Source organism: Podarcis erhardii, assembly GCF_964252035.2.
Source record: "Podarcis erhardii genome assembly, chromosome: 9".
Taxonomy (NCBI): domain Eukaryota; kingdom Metazoa; phylum Chordata; class Lepidosauria; order Squamata; family Lacertidae; genus Podarcis; species Podarcis erhardii.
The window spans coordinates 56,106,285-56,128,753 of record NC_138512.1 but is presented as its reverse complement, the minus strand read 5'-3'; the positions used below and the strand labels follow the sequence as shown (position 1 = coordinate 56,128,753).

General features: G+C 41.0%; 2 protein-coding genes across 3 annotated transcripts in view; both read left to right on the top strand.

Moving 5' to 3' along the window:
* Positions 1 to 11,877, top strand: part of SEC24B (SEC24 homolog B, COPII coat complex component) — a 33,172-nt gene extending 21,295 nt beyond the window's left edge. For both annotated transcript variants that reach the window (XM_081876680.1, XM_081876681.1), the window contains 10 exons: positions 150 to 273; positions 1,688 to 1,846; positions 3,114 to 3,287; positions 3,470 to 3,580; positions 4,475 to 4,650; positions 5,946 to 6,083; positions 7,442 to 7,546; positions 7,837 to 7,929; positions 8,845 to 8,948; positions 10,706 to 11,877. In XM_081876680.1, coding sequence (XP_081732806.1) covers positions 150 to 273; positions 1,688 to 1,846; positions 3,114 to 3,287; positions 3,470 to 3,580; positions 4,475 to 4,650; positions 5,946 to 6,083; positions 7,442 to 7,546; positions 7,837 to 7,929; positions 8,845 to 8,948; positions 10,706 to 10,820 — 1,299 coding nt within the window. In that variant the 3' untranslated portion in view covers positions 10,821 to 11,877. The remainder of the gene's footprint in view (positions 1 to 149; positions 274 to 1,687; positions 1,847 to 3,113; positions 3,288 to 3,469; positions 3,581 to 4,474; positions 4,651 to 5,945; positions 6,084 to 7,441; positions 7,547 to 7,836; positions 7,930 to 8,844; positions 8,949 to 10,705) is intronic.
* A 4,178-nt stretch (positions 11,878 to 16,055) lies between these two features.
* MCUB (mitochondrial calcium uniporter dominant negative subunit beta) overlaps positions 16,056 to 22,469 on the top strand; it is a 68,400-nt gene continuing 61,986 nt past the window's right edge. Inside the window, exon 1 of the mRNA XM_081877135.1 lies at positions 16,056 to 16,319. Coding sequence (XP_081733261.1) covers positions 16,191 to 16,319 — 129 coding nt within the window. The 5' untranslated portion in view covers positions 16,056 to 16,190. The remainder of the gene's footprint in view (positions 16,320 to 22,469) is intronic.

Below are 22,469 nucleotides of genomic sequence, written 5' to 3'. Positions count from 1 at the left end.
ATCAGGTACTTGACAATGTTGGCTGGGGAATCTGTGGCCTTTCAAATGTTACGTATTACAAGCAGTCTGAATTTTATTTGCATTTTTTAATTTTAAAAATGTACTTGTTTGTGTTGCACTCCCAACCTTATTTTTTTCTTACATCCTAGGTTGTTCAGCATCTTGGTCCAGCAACAGATTTTTACAAAAAGTTGGCACTGGATTGTTCAGGACAGCAAACAGCTGTGGATTTGTTCCTTTTAAGCTCACAATATTCTGATTTGGCTTCTCTTGGTAAGAGCTTTTAACTTGCAGAGCTACTTCATAATTAGCACGTGTTCAGTTAATTTTTATGTTCAGTTAAAATGCCAAGGAAAATTCTAAAGCTCAAAAAGACTATTTGCTTAGATGCAAATTTTTAACGGTTTTTAACATTTCATGCCACACTTCAGAATATGTCAAGGTACAAACTGACTGACTGAACTGTAAAATGGGGATATTTCCATCATGAAATTATGAACTCTTGTTGGTTGGCTCATGAAACCATCTATTTGGAGCATACAGGATTGCCAACAAGCTGTCAGCCTTATGTAAAGGTTGTACCAGTTGATGCCCCTATATGGGAGCTGATATCATTCTTCAGAAAATGGTAGCAGGGCCACTGCAGCCTTGCAAATTGCATGGGCCACATGCACAACACACACCCGTACCCCAGCTGAGCTGATTAATGAAACTCTACTACTGTGCAAACACTGGGAGGCTCTGAGGCTGTTAGTGGCCCTGCATACTTCTGGAGTGATTGTATGGGGACAAGCGGCAATGTGAACCAGTGCGTAGTTGACTTGTTTTTTACAACATGTATTTAGCAGACATACTGGTTCCTTAGGAAAGCTGTCTGCTCACTTGTTCTTTCTTGCCCCACTCGTCTTGTTGCTTCCGTAATATTCCATGCTGCAGTAGTAAATTATTTATTTCAGTGACACTTCTATAATTCAGTCCAAAATAAGCATTTTTAGGATCTCTGCCTTAGTCTTAACTTAGGGCACTATACAAGTGTAACCAATCTTTGCTTCTAAAGACACTATGTAAAATATGTAACTTGCTTTTAAAAATGGAAAATTGCTTGAAGGTGAAGGTAATTTCTGAAAAGCTTAGAATCATGAAACATAGAATCATAGAGTTAAAGGGACCACGAGGATCATCTAGTCCAACCCCCTGCAATGCAGGAATCTTTCACCCAGCATGGGGTTTGAACCCACAGCCCTGAGATTAAGAGGCTCATCTACCACCTGAGCTGGCAGATGCCATTCTTTTTATATATTATTTGGCTGGCCTGGCAATCTTCTAAGAAAATACACTGATTTCCTTCATTATCTGTTTTTACTGGCTTTCCAGAAGCTCTATAAATTCAAATTAGATTTTTTTAAAAAAACTCTCATATATGTGGGTGTAATAGCAGTTACCCTCTGGTAATTTTTAGACTAGACTGGTGTAAATCACTTTGAAGTATAACTGGTATAAATCACTTTGAAGTATGCCTCAGGAAACTACAGTTATTTCAGAATACGGCTGCAAGACTGCTAAGTGAAACACTAGATGCTTATCTTGCCATTGTTTAAACAGCTTCATCGGCTCAGGGTCTGTTCTCTGCATTGCAACTGTTAGTGAATGAATAATAACTATTACTTTTTTTCATCCTTGCCAAAAGCTTGCATGTCCAAATATTCTGCTGGATGCATCTATTACTACCCATCTTTCCATCATACCCACAACCCTATGCAAGCAGACAAATTGCAAAAAGACCTTAAAAGGTACCTTACACGGAAAATTGGATTTGAAGCAGTCATGAGAATAAGATGTACGAAAGGTATGGTGTGGTTCTGGTTTATTATTAAATGCACCCAATATTGGTGAAAATGGTAGGATTTGTTTGAGACAGTGGTTTCTCCTTCACTTCTGCCAAAGGTGCTATCGTCCCTCTTTTAGCCCCTCCAACCAAACATGAATGCATGTCATTCAAAAAGTGTGGCTAGGGCAAAAATGGTACACACACTTGTAGAAAATGATGCAGGGCATTTCATCAGAGAAGTCCTTTTTGGGAGGATGATTCTAGCACTGTAGTAGCAACAACATAGAAAATAAAAAGGAGAAATGTTCTCTGTATTTTGAGGACTGTGTGCTCTTCATGAATCCATGAATAAAATTTCTCCACTACAAAATTACAGGAAATAGAATATAAGTATCTAATGGGGGGGAGGTCCTGCGCAAGGGCTGCATTTTCTTGTGGGGACAAGAGAATGTTGCCCCCACATGTCTCCATGTTGGTGTTGACTAGGCCAGATAAAAAGTGTGCAGAGCAACATATCTGACTCCTACGTTGGCATTGTTGCCTACATTCCAACCATACAAAAGTAAGAAGCTTCTACACATGCACACGTCTCCTTCCAGGAAAGCAAGAGGCATGGTGACAGTTCAGGAACGTGTTCCAGCAAAGCAAAAACACTTGAGAGTGCAAAGCAAGGCCTTCAATGGGTGTAGTTTGGGGAGGGAGTGTGGCCTACAAAGTGTAGAGTACGAAGGTAGAGAAACCTGGAGGGGCTGCATTTTGCCCCTGGGCCTGAGGTTTCCAACCCTGTTCTATCATATAAATTGTACTCTAGCCTAGGCCCTTGCCTCCAGTTTATACTACATTGGGTCCCAGAGGGATTCTGAGGAAACAAAGGTGGCAGTGGTTGCGGCAGTGGCCACCTCTCTCAGCCTTTCCCCCCTCAGTTCTTGACTGAGGTGGCATTAGGTAGCTAGAGGCTTGTTCCTGCCCATTCCTGCCCTTTCCTCTGGCAAAATTGATTTGGGAAGATCCAGCAAGGGGGGGGGGGGTTGGAGGCCCAGAGGAAGCCTTGCTCAGGGTGCTAGACTTGGGGCTTCCTGTTACTAGTGTACAAATAGCCATAGGTCTAAATTTTAAAAAACTTGGGCTGCAATCCTAAACATGCACACTTAGGGAATAAGCCCCATTGAACTTGACAGGACTTCTGGTTAATTATGCTTAGAGTTGAACTGTTAACTATGTTTTTTTTAAAAAAAAAACCCACACAAAACCTTGCCATTTTAACTTGAACATTACCACTTTTTAGGTCTTTCAATTCACACCTTCCATGGTAACTTCTTTGTGCGATCTACTGATTTGCTGTCACTTGCCAACGTCAATCCTGATGCTGGATTTGCAGTACAGATGTCCATTGAGGAAAGCCTGTCAGACACATCTTTAGTTTGTTTTCAGACAGCACTTTTGTATACTTCCAGCAAAGGTAACTTCACTTATGATGTCTCTTCTCAACATAAATTTAAGAAACAACAACCCACAAATAACAAAATCAGATGCTCGGTGGTTTTAGCCAAAAAAGGGGGGGGGGGCGCGGACATGTGAAAGTGGTTTTAGCAATAGCTTTGGATAAAAAGCTTAAGTATTGTTCTGTTTATTCTAATGCAGGTGAACGGAGAATCAGAGTGCATACGCTTTGTTTGCCTGTGGTGACTTCACTGGCAGATGTTTATGCTGGAGCAGATGTACAAGCAATTATATGCCTCTTAGCTAATATGGGTGAGTTGAGAATTAGCATTCAGAGGGTTCTCCATTCCCCCAAAGTCATTTTGTCCCTCTATCACCTGTAATTAGAAGAAAGCAAAAAATGGTGTGTTTAGTACTGTTGGAAAGATAGAAATGCAGTGTGGATGCTTGCAAGGTAGGTGTGGGGAACCGGCAGGCTGCCAGTTCCCCATCCTTCAGATCTCTCCTCTCATGTGGCACTTAGGGATTAACCCTTTGCTCTGTGATTCCCAATGCCCCCTTCCCCCTAAAAACACTCCTAAGCAGTACAGGGATGACTTGGGGACTTGATACATGGAGAGTGAAGGATTAACTTTATTTCCCCATACTTCTCCTACCTTCCAAAAAGCATGTTAATGCAATGGGGAGTAAAGTGATGGAGTTGTGCGGTCAGAGTGTGTATGTGGGTCTGGCTCCACTGACACACAACCCCTAAAATGCCCTTGAAAGAATGCAGCCCTTAAGATGAAAAAGAATGCCTTCTTCTGTGTAGTAAATAGGTCTAGTGAGAGCAGAAGTTGCTAAACTGTTATTTTATTAAATGATTTATACAAACCAATAGAATCTAAAACTAAGTTATCGGATGGGAAACCTCAGAATTATCAGGTGTGTTTTTTTAGCCCACTCTTGTTTCCCAATTCAAAGTTCATTATCCACACAGGTAACAGAAACTAGGGCCCTTTTTATCCTGTCTTGTAAAATTTTGTGCAAACGGAAGGTTTTGTCAAAGTAGTACTCTTGATTTGCTTGGGATGTTTAGTACTTTCAAGGTTGTTTAGAGAAATGAGAATGTACTGGCTAGTATTAATGTCTGGAGTGGTATGCTGTTTGTTTCCCTTTTTAATACGGTTCCTTTCATAATTATTTACTGCTGCTTCGCTTCCATAGCTGTTGATCGATCAGTTTCTTCAAGTCTGTCAGATGCAAGAGATGCCTTAGTGAATGCAGTGGTAGATTCACTGTCTGCATATATGTCAACTGCATCAAATCTCCAGCAATCTGCTTTAATTGCTCCAAATTCCCTCAGGCTGTTTCCTCTGTATGTTTTGGCTCTCTTCAAGCAGGTACTTCATATGAATAGCAATTGTTATTGACATCAGGCTATTTTGAAACTTTGATTTAGTTACAGGAACATTGGTGAATTACATGAAAATGCATAGTTTAAAAGCCTACCTTCTACCTTTTTCTTTTTAATGTGCAACTTAAATTTGTGGGGGGCACTGTATGGTGTAAAGAGCCTAGATGCCAGGTTGCTTAAAAGAACTTGCAAAGATGTAACTATTGAGAGAGTTGCACATATGTCTGTTTTTAAAGCTGAGTACTTATAGATAGTCTGTAACACATGTTTTGTCATAATAGATATTTGTAAGAAAAGGATGGAAATACCGTATTTTTCGCTCCATAACACACACTTTTTTCCTCCTAGAAAGTAAGGGGAAATGTCTGTGCATGTTATGGAGTGAATGCCTACGGATGGCGGGGGGATCTGCTGCAGTCGTGGGCAGAGGATCCATGGTTCCCCTTCCTTCCCTCCTCCGTGGCTCGCTATGAAACAGCAAAGCGGGAGAGGAGCCACTTACACAGGTGTAAGCGGCTCCTGTCCGGTTGGCTCCTTTAAAGCAACCGTGCTCTCTGTCCCTCTCTCCTCCCCACTCAGCTCGCTAAATTGCAGCAAAGTTTTTCAGAGAGGAGAGGAGCCTTCTCCCCTTAAACCCCTCTCCTGCATTATTACCAGCATCCTTCTCCACACACCCCACGCATGCTCCTTGTCCCTTGAGTGCTTTTCCTTCCCTCCCTACTTAAAACGTGGTTACAAAGCACAGATCCACATGGATCCTCAGGATTTTTGCATTGGGCTACCCCAAACTCACCGTCAGATCACATGTCTGTGGCCACAGCATGAACCACAAAAATCATACATCCACTGTTTCGTTTAGAATTTTTTTTTTCTTGTTTTCCTCCTCTAAAAACTACATGCGTGTTATGGTAAGGTGCGTATTATAGAGCGAAAAATACGGTAATTATTTTTGAAAGGTTGCTCTTAGCTCTAGTTTTGTTTGATTTCTTTAAAATCTAGTTACCTAGTCACTGCACAACTAGTTCCACACACCCAGAGGAAGGTTGGCTGTGTGTTTCTATAACAGAAGGCGCCATCCCCCAGACAGACCTCTTTTGAAACTTAGGGTCCTTTCATATTTTGGGTATGATTGAGGTGGTAGCTGCCATTCAAGGAGTGGTGGAATCAAAAAGTCTACTAGCCATTCCCCAGACCTGCCCACCCCCCAATTTAGCTACAATATTCATCTGATAAATAAAATAGTTTTTTGTTAAATGATAACTTTGTTTTTTTGTTTTATAGAAAGCATTTAGAACTGGTACAAGTACACGCTTGGATGATCGTGTATATGCTATGTGCCAAATAAAAAGTCAGCCTCTGGTTGGCTTGATGAAGATGATCTATCCTAATCTATATAGGATAGACAAGCTTACTGATGAGGTATGTTACCATTTTTATTGCTTCTGGACAGAGATAACCTGTCTGCTGTTTTATAGGTTCTGGGAATGTTCTGATTAGACACCTCTATTAAAAATAACTAGGAAAATTTGATTCACAGAATAGCAGTTAATTTTCTTACCGAGGCTATTCATATAAACATCTTGCTGGAGAGCTGCACCATTTTCCCAATCCATTTTCCAACTCAGTTTAAATGCTGGTTTTTAGCTTTAAAGCCCTTCATGGTTTGGGACCCAGGTGCCTGAAGGATCACTTTCTGCCAGTTAAACTTGCCTAATTGTAACACATCATCCATGGCTCTGTCATTAGAAATTAGGTAGGTGGTGAATGCTCTCTCCCAAGAGATTTTCCCTAGCACTGAATCTGTCAGCTTTTAGGCTTCAGTACATTGGGAGAGTAGAAGGAATACTTTTTGTGGTCTTTAATATAGTGTGAATGTTAGGAGTTACAATGTTTTGGTATTCTATGTATTTAATTTTCTGGATGTATATTCTTTAAAGTTTGTTGACAAATTATTTAACAGTGCAAGCATCATTATTTAATTATTTAACAAACTCTACATTGATTGTAGAAGAGCTTCAAAGCAGTTTACAATAAAATATATAAAACAGTAAAATTATCACTAAAAAATTTACAGCTGTAATTTAAAACTATACAAAAGGTTAGAATCGCAGCAAAATGGACTAAAACAGTTAAAACTCCTACAGACTTTCTAAACATCTGTGCAGGTTTGTCTAAATAAGAATATATTCAGCAATATAAACAACAGAATGTAACTTTTGATGTAACAAACCAGAAATGGAAGTTGGGGGAAGTCAACAGGGAGGGGGGAAAGTAGAAAATGGATGTTAAATGATGATATTGAATAATTGCTATGAGAAAAGAAAATCAATAAAAATATTTGTAAAAAATGTATTCAGCAAGCGCCAAAAGGAATACTGTGACGGTACCTGCCTGCTGTCAATAGGCAGGGAGTTCCAGGGTCTTTCAAGTGATGCTGCACTAGTATCTGAATTCTGTTAAGAGCCTCCTCACAATTAGCAGAACTAATGGAGGCCGTTTACAATTTTCCCCAAAGTTTTGGTATTCTATCCCGGACATCATACTTTCTTAGGCTTGTTCACAGACTGGAATTTACTCTTTGCTGTTTGGACTTAGTGACAACTCTGATGTTCCTTTACATGAACTATAACCTCAACTTCAGTTTCCTCGTTTATTGTGTTGCATTGTGATTTATGTTGTGAGTGCATGTGCCCAGCTCCTAACTGTTGAATTATTGCTGCAGTGCTACTGAATTGTATATCCATTTTCATGTAGACTTAATTTTCACCTCCTTGTAGGGTGCTATACATGTCAACGATAGAGTTGTACCCCAGCCCCCTCTTCAGCGGCTGTCTGCAGAGAAGTTGACAAGGGAAGGCGCTTTCCTTATGGACTGTGGCTCAGTAAGTTGCACAGATGGGGCAACATACGATTTAGTCACTATCTTACTTAATTTGTATCCCACCCTTCATTGCACAGTAATTTTAGATGGTTTTATAAAATGTTGCATTATCATTTTTTAAAGGAGCTATAAACTTAGTTTCTAATAAGGAAACTGCCATGTTTATCTGCAAGCACATCCTCATTATGTAAATTGTCACAGTTTGCATATTTTTAAAAAGCAATTTCATTCTTGAGAGAATCTTGGTTATATTAACCAGATGTGTTTATTTTAATAACATTGTACCTTTAGATATTGTACCTTTGGATTGGAAGAAATTGTGCTAATAACTTCATAAAAGATGTCCTCGGATGCCCTAATTATGCAGCTGTTCCTCAGAAACTGGTGAGGGTTATTTTTAAAAACATATTTATTTATAAGTAATTTTATTTGTAATATTTATATGAAAATAATAATACCTGAAAGGAGCTACACATTAGTATGTTAATGTTGAAATTGAGATTAGATTTCCTTTTCTGCAATGCAGTCTGGTCATATGATCCACAAGGTGTTGAGCACCCCTTTCTTGTGATAGACCAGCTGTGGGGCATAGAAATGTTTTGCTTCTGCCCCTATATTCTTGTTTTGGAATTGATAACCTTAAGCTGGATTCCCAGGGGGCATCATTTTCTGTCTTGCCTCAGGCACCATCATGTCTTGGGCCAGCCCTGATTCAAGGCATGAGTCTTGTTGTGGTTTGATATGGGGTGGTCAGGGTATGCCAGTCCACTGGCTGTTCCTTCCTCTGTCCTTTGGGGGACCCCCAGTTTAGAGCATACTTTGCACCTATGTAACTTTGTCCTACACAATAAGCAGTCAATCATGCCATAACATTTTTGTTTGTTTGTTTAAGGAGCTTTTTGTAGCAACAGATTATTCTGAAGCACTTCATTGCTTGAAGGAAAGCCATTTAAACATTTCCGTTGTTCCTTAAAGTGGCTTGTACATATCTACTTATACAAATTCAGTATTTATAAACATGAGGTATAAGCAATACACTTTATTCCCTGCTCCCAGTCCTCCTCTCAAAACAGTTCTCTAGTTTCATTTTGTATTATTAGCATTTTAGTCTGCCTTGAGAGAGGCAGGATATAAATAAATATACAGAATAAAAATAGATAATGGAATAAATAAATAATTAAATTGTTCTTGTGTTATTTGAATTTCTGAATTATGCAACACATCATTGGTGTTTAATTGAACTTTAACATAATCATGATATTGAATTAAAGATAATAAATAATATTTGAATTCTTCTAGACACAGCTTCCAGAATTAGATACTCTTTCTTCAGAGCGAACCAGGTCCTTCATATCCTGGCTTAAGGAAAGTAAATCTCTAAGCCCAGTACTTCAAATAGTAAAGTAAGTATCCACTTACTTACTTTAGTAAGTAATAAAGTAAGTAGTCACTTACTTTATTAGCAGATTGATCCTTGACTGACTGCAATAATATTTTAATACACAACAGCTCTTTGTTTCTTCTTAATAGACATATTGTGTTAATTATATCTTGTTATAAAATATTATCTATCTCCACTGGCTTCTATTGATCCAGTGCGTGTGTGTGTGTGCTTAAATGCACATAGCAATCTAATATTCTATTGATTGGAGAAAAACATGAATCTTGCCAAGTGCTCACAGATACTAATCAGAGCATAATAATGTCATAATTTTGATTTAGAGAAGGATGGAGAACTGATACTTAGTGTCAGCTGGGGCCAGGAGTGGGGAAATCAAGAGGTTTTTCTAGAAAGAGTTCGTGAAACAGGGACAGGGAACCTGCAACCCTCCAGAAGTTGTTGGATTCCAACTCCATTGCTGGGCCATCTGTCCCAGCCCACATGGCCAAGAGCCAGGGATGGTTGGAGTTGTTGACATCCATCTGTCTTGAGAGAGATTGGAGTGTGCTTCTGGGGGTGAAGTCAAAATGCTGGAGAATCACAGCACCTCCTATAGCTACACAGACCAGTAACTTGTAAGTGCTGCTTCCTGCATTGTTTTTGCTGCCTTAGCAGCACCAAAGTAACCTCTCTGGGGGCACAAGCCAGGGCAGTATGTATGGAGGTCCTGAACTGCCCAGATGACAAGACACACACCCTCTCAGCCTCACAGATATGGCCCAAGGAAAGGCAGAGCAATACGTTTAGCACCAGCTTGGCAGCAGGAGTAGCCAGAAGGAGGCATACAAGGTGCCATCCAAAAGCCTTAGGGACTCTACTCCAGAGTTGTAGTTCAACAAAATCTGGAGGGCCACAGGTTCCTCATTCCTGGCCTAAAATCATCTGATGTGAGTGGAGTGGGTAAGGTTGCCTTTTTATCTGGGCTTGACACTTGGTAACTATTTAGGCATGTTTCTCAGAGTTAACAAGAACAGCATGTGTTTAGCAAAAAATAGAGGTGATGATAGTTTTGCAATTTCAATAGCTACAGAAAGAAACATGAGGTGCAGTGTTAGGTGTAGGGAAGTTTGCTTATGGAAATGGGGGTTGAGACATCTTTGTGCTCTTGTCCTTGTCTGGTCTCACCCCTAATATAGGGCATATAGAATGACTGGCCAGCTGTCCCTTCTGTATTTGGCTGGTATTAAGTGCCAGATTGGTAGGTAACTACAATATTACTGATTCATAATCTAATACAGTGGACACTTGGGTTGCGAACGTGATCCGTGCGGGAGGCACGTTCGCAACCCGCAGCACTGCATCTGTGCACGCGTAGGTCGCAATTCGGTGCTTCTGCACATGTGCAAAGCACGATTTAGTGCTTCTGCGCATGTGCCGAAACCCGGAAGTAACCTGTTCCAGTACTTCTGGGTTTGACGTGGTGCGCAACCCGAAAACGCGCAACCTGAAGCGTCTGTAACCCGAGGTATGACTGTACTGAAAGAATTGGCTCTTCTGACTTCTACTACTGAGAGCTGACTGAATGGCACTTGGAATATTGTATTCGCTGTGCTGATTCCTTCCAGGAATTCAGCTTTGCACCAGACTAGGTGGCAGTTGCTATTGTCTGTTCCCTGTGCTCCTCGTGAGCTCTTAGAATTGTGAATTAAAGGGCCGTAAGTCATGTACAAATGTTGGAAGAAACAAATACAAGGTGGGTTGTTGTTTTTTCTGTTTCAGAGATGAAAGCCCTGCAAAGGCAGATTTTCTTCAACATTTAGTTGAAGACAAAACCGAGGCAGCATTCTCTTACTATGAATTTTTGCTTCACATTCAACAACAAATTTGTAAGTGAGAAGGAAGAAACTGAAATAATAATTAAAAAAAAACCATTTCTGGACTTATACAAATGTCAGCTGTGAAAGAAGTACACTGGAAATGATAAACAGACATGGGTTCTTCAGCATCCATATCTAAAGCTTTTCAGCTAAGAGGACAGAGTACACATTTCCAAAGGAATTTTACGGTTTTGCTTCAGTATAAAAATGATGGCTATGATGCAGTTTTAGTACTATGTTTTTAAGTTGGTTTGTATGCGTTTTCAATAGTGCAACGATATGGTGCTTCTGTTTCAAGCTGGTGAACTTACATAGCGATGTGGAATAGTATTTCTTAATGAAATCTAAAATTGGAGAGCTCCCCCCCCCTCATATTTACTATGGTAGCCAGATTATCTCCAGCAGAGATGCCAAAGTGCAGTGCTCCATGCTGTTTATATGAATTTGTAAGAGAGAAAATTCGTATTTGAAGACTTCACCATTTTCTCTGTGAAGACTGTAGAATTTCAATACAGCATACATGAACTGTAGAAATGAAATATATATAGTGTACAGAAGTATTAACATTTGTAAAGAAGTTGTAAAAATGTAACTACAGACTATGAATTGGTTAGTGTGCTGCAGTGTTTGTGATTTGATGACAAATCACTACCCTTTAAAGAATAAAGATGACTAATGCATATTAAATCTGAATCCACATAGAAAAAATGCAACTTTGTAATCCATTTAATTCTTTTATGTGGATTTATTTATGATCAGCTAATTAAAAGTATTTTGCTTGATCATGTGTTTTTATATCTACATGATTACTAAATTTTAGACACTAATATTGAATTTGGCTTGCTGTATTAAAGAGAGAATGTTTACTACTTTATTGTATAGAATTCTGGGGAAAGGATAAGTGGAAATATGGCTGAATTTGGATTGTGTAAAGGATATAGCTGACTTGTGACACTACCTGGCATTTGATAGTGTCTTTTAACTGGTTTACTTTATGTACTCTGCAACAATTGTGGTCCTGGATCCTTTATTTTCTCTTGCCACCATGAGACATTAAAGAAAATTTATATTTCACTTTAAGCTGGGAGTTTCTTCAACACATAATCCAAGTACAGACTCACATTTATCTTGGTGTATTTTTTACTTGAGCTCTTATGCACATATGGAGAGAGATGTCTGTTTGGGCTGCTGCATCACAAATTTGGTTTTCTTTAATTTTTCATGTAATAGTAATGGGACATTATAATTTTTCAAAGCAATGCATTTCTTTTTTAAAAAGATGACAAATACACGAATGCACTCACTAATATATACCTGTGTCCCAGTATACTTTTCATCTGTGCACAATTTGTATATGCAACAAAAGTTGTGTTGTTATTTTACCTTTGCACCTTTTTATTTTATGGATAAATACTTGTGGCTACATTTTCCTTAAGATTGAAAAAGCATGCCAAAGGATTTCATAGAAGAAAAATCATCTGCTTGTTCAACTTTGTTTATGGCACATTTAAGTCTAAGAATGTTTATTGCAGCAAGAAGCCGTCACCTAACATTTTAAAGCGTTTCCCATACTTGACCTGAGAGAGGGGGGAATAAAATGAGTCAAATTTATTTTGGTAAAGAAATCAGCTGGTAATATATGTCATATGGAGCCATAAATGTTTCAGATGTATTAGTGTGATCTTAACAAACAATTAATTTGAAATAAAATGTGGAGCTTAGAGCTGATAAGCCAAAAACATCCAAAGCCATGATGTATGGTAAATGATCTGTAAAACCATTACTTAAAGCTCTATTATTCTATATTTTGTATATAAAAAATGCTGAAATTTTTTTGGAGATGTTTTTGCTTTGAGTAAGGTTCCTGTTGCCTGTTGCTTGGGAAATATCTAGGAATAGATGCAGAGTTGTTCAATGAATGGAAGAGCTTTTTCTGTTCACAGATGGGATTCTAGCAGATATTTGCACAGGAGGAAGTTAGGACCTTCCCTCTGCAGCCTTAACATCACCTTCAAAGAGCTCCCCAGTCTGCCAGAGCAACTTTTCAGGGGGCTGAAGAGAGGATGAAAATTGGTGAAGGATGGGAACATAGGAGTTTGCCATACACTGTTAGAAGAAATCAGTAGAATTCCTATTTTAAAAAACCCATTAAGTGTCCAAAAATAAACATGGTTGATTTTGTGTTCCTTTATAACACAATACTGGGTTTGTATACCTAGAAGTGAGTTCAATGGGACTTCCTTAGGAGTAAATAGCTGCCTTACTTCCCCTCATGCAATGCTTCTTTAGCCACAGTCACCAGTTCTAATATTACTTTTGTTAGGCTGCAGGAAAGTTCTGAAGTTCTCAAAGAACAGCCTTGATCACATCTCAAAACTAGTTTTATACTCTAGATGACTGAGCCCAGCTGTGATTGACGTCTACTACAAGCTGACCCTGCTAAAAAGGACACACTGAGTGTTTGTTTCATATTGTTGGGAAACTGACAGATTGTTCTGAAATATAGTACCAGTGTCCCTGTTTATTTTTTAATCAGTCTTCTACCTGCTTGATCCTTGATGTTTGCAAACACGAAAGTGTCTCAGGTTTATGCTTTTGTATTTGCATAAGGTTTTTGAGAGTTCAGAGCACTTCATGTGCATAATCTTCTTGTAATCCTTAAATCTTGTGCGAGTATTATTACCTGCTAATACTGTCTCTGTACAAAGAGCAACTGTGAGATACTGCATGAGCGAGCTCAGGAGGCATTTTGTAAATGTTGAAATTCCTGCCAGGACCCTTAAGCGTTATTGCTTCTCTGGCAAGAACTATATTTTAAATGGCTCAATACGATTTTGGCGATGGATTTAGTGCAGTGCAAACACTCTGCAATGAAATGAAGCTGTAGTCTGGTTTTCTATGCAGTTAATCTTTGAAAGTGAGGTTGAATGAGATTCAGATTGGTATCAGCGGAGTAGAGAAACCAGAGAGGGGCAGAACAGTAAGAGATAGGGGTGCAGGTTGACAGAATGTGTGTGCATGCAAACCATTATGGGCTTCTTCTTTTTTTACATGCATTCCTCCTCAAACCACCATCAAAACACAGATGACATCGACTGAACCAACATATCAGGAACTCGGCACTTTACAGAACCGTCATGGCACAACAACATGGTTTTTTTCTTTTTTCTTTTTAAATAATTTTTATTAACAGGCCAATCAAATCACATTAATTCCAAATCATATTAGTTCCAAATTATACAGCCAAATTTTTTGTTGGGGGTACCCATACTTCGAGCTCCGAAAGGGATCCAAGTTTGTCATGAATCAGACGAGTTTGTTTTAATTTGTAATTTGAATTGAACAGATGAGGAAAAATTGTATGTGGTGGTGATATGAAGGGATCGAAGAATATTGTTTTTAGTGCAGACAATCGTAGGTTTTTTTGTTTTCAAGGCAAGCTTCTAGCGTTTATACATATGACTTACGGTAAGTTCCAGACTGTTCTGTGCCTGGTGAATCTGCAATCATGGCAGATTAAATTTCCAGTACCCATGAGCCTTGCCTCATACCCATCACTCACTAGCAGAAACAGAATAATCCATTCAAAATTTAGCATTCATACAGTGGTTTTTGGAAGCATTTCACTTACCTTATCTTGTAAATCTTTGAACAACCCTTGCAGGTAGGGTTGCCAGTTGTCAGATTATGGCCCCAAGATGAGGTTTTGGGGTTAATTCTCGGGGAACTGTCCCCTTGATGTCTTCTAAATGTGCAGGTATGCTAGACTAGCTAGTGAATTCCCATGGCTGCAGTGTCTAACTTGCTGAACAGATAAGTGGGAACATGCATTTTAAAAGTATCACAATTCTGAATAAATTTGCGTCTCTTCCGCCCAACTCCCCCCACCCCCAAGTCTGTTTTCCTACTTTCTCCCCATTTCTGTGAGCCTATACATCACTAACTTCCTCGCTTTCATGGCTGGTCCATGCACTCAGGCTCAACCCATGTGTGTGTTCTATTGTTGACTCTTCAGAACGGGCAACCTGGTAACATCACCAAGATCTGGAGTTGCAGACATTGGGGTGCTAGAGAATTGGTAACCCTTCAAGGGGCAGACTTGTATTATCCTCTGCCGAGCAGTTGTTTCAATTGGGGCAGGGTCCTTTGTGCTCTTACTTTGTAGAGCTCCTGGCCATAGCTCTGTGGCTGAGTGTTGACACAAAGTCCCAATTTCAGCCCCTGACATTTCTAGGTAGGAATGGGAGATATCTCAGTCTGAAACCAAGGAGAGCGACTGGCCGCCAGTGAAGATAATATTGAGCCAGATGGACCAATGCTGTGCTCGGTATACAGCAAATTCCTATATTCCTTGTTCTCTGGTGCCCACATTAACATTTCTCCAGAGTCAGGGGGAGACTTTTCTCTCTTCCCAAGCATTTAATTTATTTTGCATAGCTGCGGCTGCGATATAGCCTTTTCACCTAAGCATGGTGATTACCATTTAGATCCTTAACTGATGAAGAACTGCGTGAAATTTGCGCTTGCTGGGAGGGTGGCGAATTTGACTTGCTCCCAGTCATGGGTGTATGGTCACTTGCAATGTTTCCGCTCTTGGCCTTTTGTTTGTTTTTGCTTGCAATCCATCATATTTGAACTGTGATTTTTTTATAGAATTGTGGAGTTGGAAGGGACCCAGTCATCCAGTCCAACCCCGTGCAATGCAATAACCTTTTACCTCATATGGGACTCGAACGCAGGACCCCTGAGACTAAGAGCTTCATGCTCTCCCATGCCATCTTGTGCCTAAGAGTAATAAAATAAAAGAGTTAATAATAAATAAATAAATAAATAAATAAATAAATAAATAAATAAAAATAAAAATAAAAATAAAAATAAAAATAAAAATAAAAATAAAAATAAAAATAAAAATAAATAATAAAATTTCAGATTGAAAGCTGTGCAGGGGAGAGACCTGCACCTCCTAGCTGGCAAAGGGCGCGGCGCTCTTCGTCCCTCGCGCGCGGTTAGGGCACGGAGCAGAAAAGTACGGTACTTTGCAGCTCTTGCGCGAGCTGCTTTTCGGCTGTTGCTGCTGCTTTTCTTTTCTTTTTGTCGGCAAAAACAAATGTGACTGGGGGAGGGAGGGAGGGAGGGAGGGAGCGGAGAGCCCGACGAGCGGCAGAAACGCCTTCCCCTTTAAACCCGCCCTCTGCTGCTCACTCGGAGAGCTCGCGCCTCCTCACTCGCACAACGGGCTCCTCGGGTGCTGCAAGCGCCGCGCCTCGCTTTCCGCGCGCGCCCAGCAGCCGCTTCTTGCGCGGCCGGGACGGCGACGGCGCCCGCGCGCCCCGGCGCCCCTCGGCTCCCTTCAGCGCGGAGAGGAGAAGCCGGGCAAGGTGGCGAGGATGCTCCCCGCCGCCAAGCAGTTGCTCCGGGGCTGCAGGAGAAGGTGGCGAGCGCCTCAGCCCCTGGTGCTCCTCGCCGCTCCTCTGAGAAGGGAGAGCGGCGGCTTTCTCCCAGCGGACCGGCTGCAGGTGAGTGGCGGACACGGCTTGCCCCCAGGCGCAGGCGGCGACCCCGTCGCTCGCTGCTTCCTCCTCCTTTCTTGGCTCAGGCCTGAGGAAAGAAACTTCTTAGCGCACGCGCCACCCGCTCCTTCCTCGGCAAGGCTTCCTTCCTTGCCCGGCTTTGGCCGTCTGTTGCTCCACAGCCTTCCTGCCTTGCTGGAACTTCGCCCGCCCGCGGGGACCCGCCCGCGAGACGGCGAAGTATAAAGTTGCAGCTGGGCGGGGAAGAGAGGAAGGAGCCGCCCTCTTCTTCCTCCTCCGCCTTGGTCTCTGTCGTCTTGAGTTTCAGGCTGCAATCGTGTTTTCCGGCTTGGGGGCGAGGGAGGATGCTTACATGAATAGGGGGGGGGGGTGGCGGGGTAGGGAAGGGTTCCCCCACCCAAAGTTTACTGTCACTGCTTTGGATTCCTTTTGCTGATCAGAACCATCTGCGTGCAAACTCAGGAGGAGGAGGTACCCAGGCCGACTCCAAAGAGGGAATATGAAAGCAAGTCCCATTTTCAAGTCCCACAAATAAGTGCATTAAATTTGTTGTTAGCCCGGTTTTCTGAACTGGGAAGGGCGGGGTATAAATAATTTTTTTTATTATTTAGAGCAAAAGCAAGAAGCCAAACACTTGAATGCTTGTTAACCTATGGTGTAAGCTTCCACATGATTTACACATTTTGATCCTAGGTGTATTTACATGGCAGTAAATCCTGCTGCGTTCAGTGATACTGTCTTCCTTGGAAATGCCTTTTTTTTTTTTGTAGACTTGAGTGCTGTGAACTGGGAATGTTGCTACTGTCGGAGGAAGGTTACATGCATGCTCAGTCGTAAATAAGAGAGCCTATGTGTACATGCTGTGGGGGTTTTATTCTCTGAGTCGCCAATGGGATTTCAGTCCTTAGGTATTAATAGCTCATTAATCACCCATTCACTAAAACCATTTTAAAGCACTAATGGCGTCCCGAGTCCTTTCCTGCCTTGTTGGAATATGTGCACCTTGCAAAATGTCGGAGGAAGGCAACCTTATTACATTGACTGTGAACATTAAAGAGAGGCTGCAAAGTGCTAGCCTACCAGCGATATCTCAGAGTGCTCTTCTGTAATCCTAGAAGACTCAGTGTTAATCATTCTCCTGCACAGTTGTGTTTCATTATTAGGAAGCCTGTGGGGATGGTCCCATAGGAGACACCAATTAGTTCAGCTAGCTGAAGCAGTGGTAGGTAGCTTCTTATTCTCTTCACCTTGCCTGTCACTCTTTTTCATACCTTACATTACAGGTTGTCGAACAGGCTTCCTAGTGGTCTGTACCTCGAGAGAGAAACAGAAAAAGGTGTTGGTGCAACAAATAATATAGTATTAAATTAGTGTGGAAGTTAGTTCTTGCTACCCAGCCCCCAGCACCAGTATTACATAGAAATCTAAGGTATATATAGGTAATTGATACTCTGTGAGCTTTCCTTAAGATAAGAGTTTTGTGAATCGCGAAAGTTGCTGACAGATGTTTAGCCACCAGCTTTTTTATATCTGTGCAGCTAGTGGCTTTTCATTCCTTGCCAAACCTTTATACAGGAGTAAAGGATTTCTCTCTTTGGGAGCCTCTAGGCATATCTGAGACAAAAGCATTTGGCAGGAGTTATTGCATTGTTCAGGGAAAACGGTGATGATAGGAGTCAGTTTCTTGTTGCTTGGAGGCAAAGTCTTCCCCTATGACAGGCAAAACAAAGAAGGTCTTCAAAATCCGGAGTTGAAAGCCATGACCCCCCCAGCACTTTTCTTCTTCTTAACTTGTCCTAGTTCTGAAAGGGAAATGAATCATCCATGGAAAGCGTTTTAAATAACACTTGATTTAGCACAGCTGCACGCTTTTTGGATTGAGTCTGGCACGGAGACAATGTTGTTTGGAAAACAGAAAATTTGCATAGAAATGAATCCTGCAAATAAATGTGCGCTTGATAAATCGACAGGTTTGGTAAACCTGTCACTTGCAAGTGCCTGCTTTTAGATACTGCAAAGCGTTTGTCTTCATTACCATAATTTCTGGAACTTTTAGGGCACATATCCCTGGAACTCAGTCACTTTATATTTTATGGACAGCGCAGTAGCAATGTAGACAAGCAGTTCTAATATTCCACCCCATCTCATTTTGTGTACTGTACAGTTATAGTTAAGTGAATGATAACTATTCATTTACTTCTTAATGTGTACCGTGTGGCAAGGTTATCAGTAACTTCGGTTTTACTCCCTTGGAAAATGGAAGCTTGAGCATTGTTTGGCATCGCTTCTAGTAAACACCTTTTCATAGATTTGTATTCAGAGACACTTGCTTAAAAATATGCTGTGGGAATGCCAAGGGGCCTTGACGGTGCAGGGTATAAATCTTTAAAACAATAAAGTTCTTCATCAAGTGGTTGTATTGCTGCCTCCCATATTGAGGGCCTCTGAGATGACTATAAATCTGCTTCATTGTCTTGCAAGACAGATTATTTAAAAACGATCTGTAGTGTTCCTATAGGGAAGATTATGTGCTTGGTTTGCAATTGTGTCCATAATATTGTGTTGAAGTGCATAGGGTATAGAAAAAACTGCATGCATGAAAAATAAGATTGTGGTGGTTTTTTACTGTATATGCTGTGATTGAAAGTTAAAACATAAAATTGTAAATAATAGCAAAATATAACCAACAGTTGCATTAATCCTCTGTCATGGTTAATTCTAGCAATCCACTTTTCTAATTTGACACAAACGTCTGCAGCAAATCCATTTTCAAACTATTACGCTAGATTTGGAACCATTAAATGTGCTATTACTGAGTTGCAAATGGAATTTGGAAAAACAGAACCTGTACTAGATCTAATATTCAACAAAGTGCTTCTGGTAGTGACATTGGCTGTTCAGTGGAACTCCTCCAACTTTTCTCTTTGTGCACCCTTAAATCTGTTCTGGGGGTTCCTCCAATCATCTGGAGCAGATTCAGGGGTGCCATGGGAAAAGAAGAGGGAGAAGACATTCCTTTGTGTAGAAATCCTTGTGATAATGAAAACATTTCGTTAGATACTGCCCTCAGTTATTTTGCATTATACACAAAAGCACATGCATAAATTGACAATTATGTTTAACCTTTTGATATTGCTTTGGAAACAGTTGCTTAAATTTGATATCCAGCCCAAATTTTTGATTGCATAAATTCCAACTTGGTGGAAGGGAGAAGTTTGGCTTAAATGGTTTGCCCAATGCCATGTACATTGCACAGCCTATGCTGATTCCAGTGCTATTTCTTTTAGCCAGGTGTGTGTTGGGTAGATGGAGAAGATAGAATCATAGAGTTGGAAGAGACCACAAGGGCCATCGAGTCCAACCCCCTGCCAAGCAGGAAACACCATCAGAGCACTCCTGACATATGGTTGTCAAGCCTCTGCTTAAAGACCTCCAAAGAAGGAAACTCCACCACACACTTTGGCAGCAAATTCCACTGTCGAACAGCTCTTACTGTCAGGAAGTTCTTCCTAATGTTTAGGTGGAATCCTCTTTCTTATAGTTTGGATCCATTGCTCCGTGTCCGCTTCTCTGGAGCAGCAGAAAACAACCTCTCTCCCTCCTCTATGTGACATCCTTTTATATATTTGAACATGGCTATCATATCACCCCTTAACCTCCTCTTCTCCAGGCTAAACATGCCCAGCTCCCTTAGCCGTTCCTCATAAGGCATTGTTTCCAGGCCTTTGACCATTTTGGTTGCCCTCCTCTGGACACGTTCCAGTTTGTCAGTGTCCTTCTTGAACTGTGGTGCGCAGAACTGGACACAGTACTCCAGGTGAGGTCTGACCAGAGCAGAATACAGTGGCACTATTACTTCCCTTGATCTAGATGCTATACTCCTATTGATGCAGCCCAGAATTGCATTGGCTTTTTTAGCTGCCGCGTCACACTGTTGGCTCATGTCAAGTTTGTGGTCAATCAAGACTCCTAGATCCTTTTCACATGTACTGCTCTCAAGCCAGGTGTCACCCATCTTGTATTTGTGCCTCTCATTTTTTCTGCCCAAGTGCAATACTTTACATTTCTCCCTGTTAAAATTCATCTTGTTTGTTTTGGCCCAGTTCTCTAATCTGTCAAGGTCGTTTTGAAGTGTGATCCTGTTCTCTGGGGTGTTAGCCACCCCTCCCAGTTTGGTGTCATCTGCAAATTTGATCAGGATGCCCTTGAGTCCATCATCCAAGTCGTTGATAAAGATGTTGAATAAGACTGGGCCCAAGACATCTGCAAATTTGATCAAGATGTGGCAGAACAAGAAAGAAGTACAGAATCAAATATCAGATGCAAGTGGATTGTATTGCATGAATCAATCAATTCATGAATCAATCAGATCCTCTTCCCTTTTGTGGATCTGCCCTGACCCACTTTGCCTAAAATGGTAGATTTATATTACTTTCCTCCTACATAATCATTATTATTTCCAGCCCCTCTCAGGAAAGCTCCATGTGGAACTAGGAATTTTGAGGATCCAAAATTATTTTAAAACTAGAGCAAGGAAGCCTTCACAAGATCAAGTCCCAAATTCTTCTTCATTTTGCCTAAAGGTGTGTAATGAAAACACCAGCAGAACATTGCACAAATGGGGAGCTAATGCAGAAAAGGCCTGTTTCTCATGTTGCCACCCTCTGGACTTCTGTTGAGGAGACATACGAAGAAGGGCCTCAGGGGATGATCTTAGGGTTAGGGTAGGTTCATATGGAGAGAGGCAGTCCTTGAGGTATTGCGGTCCTGAGCTTACCCCACATCATTGTTAGGGGCATGGGTCCCCTAAAATGAGAAAGCAAGTTATAAGAACAGTGATATTGTCAATTACCCAGCCAATTCAGCCTGATTCCTAAAGGGAACCTGACATGCAATTGCTTGGTGCACTTGCAAACATTTCTCTTAATCCGTAAACACAATAAAGCACATTCTTCAAAGGCATGTAAACCAGCTTGACTGCATTTCCTCTGTAGCTGAAGCAGGAGAATGTCTAAATCTAATGGGTAGTGGAACAGATTCCTAGACTTGCAGAGGCAAGGGGGAAAATCCATAATACAGTATATATGGTGTGCCACTACAGAGGAAATAAAAGGTGGTTCTCCCATTATCCCTGACCATTGACGATACTTGGCTGGGGCTGATTGAATCCAACTTGTTTACTGCCAACAAACAACGATCTGGAGGTTTGAAGCCCTTCATTACAAATAAACCCAGGACTCTTCCTTAGTCATGATTTGTTTAGCTAGTCTGTTGGGTAGTTACTAAGCTTCGAAAACATGAGGCAAGAAAAACGAAACAAACTTTGCAGATACAAGCTATGGCTTGTTTGCTCATCTGTGGGATAATTTGGGGTGAACTCATGGTTAAACCACAGAGCCTAGGGCTTGCCGATCAGAAGGTCAGCGGTTTGAATCCCCGCAACGGAGTGAGCTCCCGTTGCTCGGTCCCAGCTCCTGCCAACCTAGCAGTTCGTAAACACATGAGAGTGCAAGTAGATAAATAGGTACCGCTCTGGCGAGAAGGTAAACGGCGTTTCCGTGTGCTGCTGTGGTTCGCCAGAAGCAGGTTAGTCATGCTGGCCACATGACCCGGAAACTGTACTCCAGCTCCCTTGGCCAGTAAAGCGAGATGAGCGCTGCAACCCCAGAGTCGTCCGTGACTGGATCTAACAGTAGGGGTCCCTTTACCTTTACCATGGTTTGTTAAACCATAGCTTAAGCAAACCATGACCCAGGGTTATGTGTGAACAAGGTCTTGAGACAGAGCAGTAAAAACAACAGCACCGGAAGATAGCCACAAGTAACAACAGTATTATTGAAGTGAAGAAATAAGTATAAAGCTGCAAGGAAATGAGCATTTGTGAAAGGTTGCTTAAATCTTTGTTTTTTATATCAATGTTGTCTAAATATATAACACAAATGCTGCACAATGAGAGATCACATTTCTACTTCTAAGGTTTTTTTTTTTAAAAAAAGCAACCAACCAACCAAATACTGCGGTTGTGCTCAGAATCTTGACAATGGCCTTGGCTTTAATTCTCTTCTGCCACATTCTTTTCTTCCACATTCAGTTGAAGGGGAAAAATTGTGTTGAATGATTTTTGCAGGTTTTAAG